Source organism: Thalia democratica, chromosome 4 (assembly GCF_965202585.1).
Source record: "Thalia democratica chromosome 4, ktThaDemo2.hap1.1, whole genome shotgun sequence".
Classification (NCBI taxonomy): Eukaryota; Metazoa; Chordata; class Thaliacea; order Salpida; family Salpidae; genus Thalia; species Thalia democratica.
The window spans coordinates 7,413,970-7,416,642 of NC_139168.1; the positions used below are offsets into that span (position 1 = coordinate 7,413,970).

A 2,673-nucleotide genomic window follows, 5' to 3' on the forward strand; every position below is an offset into this window, starting at 1 on the left:
TTCAGTATTATCAAGTTTCACTAAAGTAAAGATTTAACTTTTTTTATACTAAAACTATTTTATGTTTTTCATTTAAAACATAGTGATAAAAATGACCAATAATCTAACACTTAAACTAACAGCTACCACTTACATTGAAAGTTACTGAAATGTAGTTGATGAAACTTATTATAAAAACTTATTGATTAGTGTAATGCTTATTTATAAATTAATGCTTAACTCTAGAATTAAAGAGAACATTTAGTTGCAATAAGTATGAGAATAAACACTTATACAAACACCAATGTTTAGCTTAACTTTACAAACTATATTAATACGTATCAAAACACTAACAATACTGTTAAGCGAAGTAAAAAATCTTTAATAAACTGTTAAAGAACAAATTACATTAATTAACTCTATAAAAAAGTGATACAAACAAGCTAAAGTACTTTTTTATCTGAAAACTAGACAGAACTGTAAATATGAAAATTTATGCAAATTTTTGAGCAACAAAATTCAATGAAAATGAACAAGTAAGTTTTATTTTTGAAATTTTATTTAATTTTTTTTTAAACCTTGTTTTTCTCAAAAATAAACTTTACCATCATGTCGAGCACCAAATTCTGCTTAAAAAAACACCAAACACTTTACAAAAAAGATGAAAAATAAGCATAATAGAGCCAAAAAACCTCAAAGCTTTGAATTTAGACTATTTTGTAGCTTTGAGTATCTTTCAAACTTGCATGATATGAGTTAGAAACAATTAGCAGGTGTTAGTACTCGAACTATGTTCATAGCCAATACCTCTGCTATGTTTTTAATTTCAGCTTTGAATATTTGTTATATTTGTAATTTTTCATTAACTGCTTAAAAAATCGTTATAAGTAAATTTAAATGTTTCAATTCAAACTTTAATTTAATATTATAACCATAAATTTGAGATTAATAGTTTAGTTGGTGTAACTTACTATACAAACTTATTGATTAGTTTATTTATTTTTAAAGAGTGCTTCACTCTTATTTTTATGAGTTCATTAGTATTAAACACCTTAATAAAGACGTTGAGGCTTAGCTTAACTTTACAAACTATGTTTAACACATAACAAATAACTAATGGATATATTAGATTAAAAAAACTGTTAAAGAACAAATTATATCAATATACTCACACAAACTAAAGTAGCTTTTATCTAAAATCAATCCAATAACATTAGATGAGTTTATAAAACAAACTAAATTTTAATAACAAAACGTTAAAAAGAACTTTTATAAAATAGCAATTACAATTTAACAGCTAAATTAAACTTTAAATATTTTTAAGCTGCTTCAGACTTTTTAATTAGTAAAATGATGTCTTTATAATATTACCTAACTTTTTTTAATTAATAAGATCCTTTTATTTTGAAAAATAAGTAACTAACAAAAAAAAACATGTACACAGCAATACTACTATTTAAAATACAATTATAATGTCCAATTCAAGTCCAGTGAACTCACTGAAAAAATTGAAAGACATACTTACTGTCGTTGGAAACTTGCATGGAAATGGTTTTACGTACGAAGTTCTCAAGGAAATCGGCAGGGGAGCCTACGGTGTCGTCTATGAATGCCGGGACGTTTCAACGAACCGGAACGTTGCTATTAAAGCCGTCGAACACAAGTATGGAAATAATGAGCGGGAAGCTTTCGACAGTCTGCACGACGCTGATGGGAAGTGTAACCACTTAGTCGAGGTTCTCAATGGTTTTACTAATCACACTTTGGCTTGCCTGGTGTACCCGGTTTACGGCCCCAATCTGAGCAAGGCAATGGAGATTAATAAACATCCGTTTAAAGCGCAAGAGGTTAGAATAATGGCGAAACAGCTGATTGAAGCGGTGAACTTTCTTCATAAAAACGGAATGTTGCATTGCGATATTAACCAAGAAAATATTTTATTAAACAGGTTAATAGGACATAAAGACTTTACTTAATTATAATTTTTACTAATTAGGTGCATTTTTTACTGATCTTTATGATGTTTGTTTAAAACAACTTATAGCCGAGTTAAATGACTTTTTTTTGTTTTTTTAACAATTTATTATACTAAAAATTTATATATATAATAATAAATTTTAAAATAATATCTAAAGTGTAACATTAAAAAAACTTTTACTAAACAGTTTCTACTACGACCAGACTAAAATGTTTTCTTACTTTATGCCCGATATCAAACTCTGCGACCTTCGTTCTGTGCGTTGGGAAAGAGATTTCAACTATGACGTCATAACAACACTTCAGTACCGCGCTCCTGACGTCATAATGGGCCATAAAATTGGGTATCCATGTGACGTTTGGTCGATCGGCTGCACTTTATACGAACTCTTCATAGGAGAAGTTCTCTTCGATGCATCGACGGTTCAGGAACTGCTCCGGATGATCCATTTTATGATAGAGAATTTTACTGGCGATGAAGTTGAAACGATAAACAGAAAACTCTCTGAAGACGGTGAAATTGTTGATGTTTTGAATGAGCAAGAGTTGGGACCCATAAAGGGCAAAACCTTGCTTTACGAATCAAAGAAGATGCGTTCTTACACTAATAACCAAAATAGAGTTAAGTTATTGTGGAAACTAATAAATAGGATGATTGACCGAAATCCAGTATCAAGAGTTAAACTGAAAAACTTAAATGAAGAAGAAGAAAATTAA

General features: G+C 29.0%; 1 protein-coding gene across 1 annotated transcript; it reads left to right on the forward strand.

The window, feature by feature from the left end:
* Positions 1-1,451: 1,451 nt before the first annotated feature.
* Positions 1,452-2,673, forward strand: LOC145832971 (uncharacterized). The gene is made up of 2 exons (XM_082940174.1): positions 1,452-1,927; positions 2,145-2,673. The coding sequence occupies exons 1-2, from the start codon at positions 1,452-1,454 to the stop codon at positions 2,671-2,673; spliced, it is 1,005 nt and encodes a 334-aa protein (XP_082796300.1).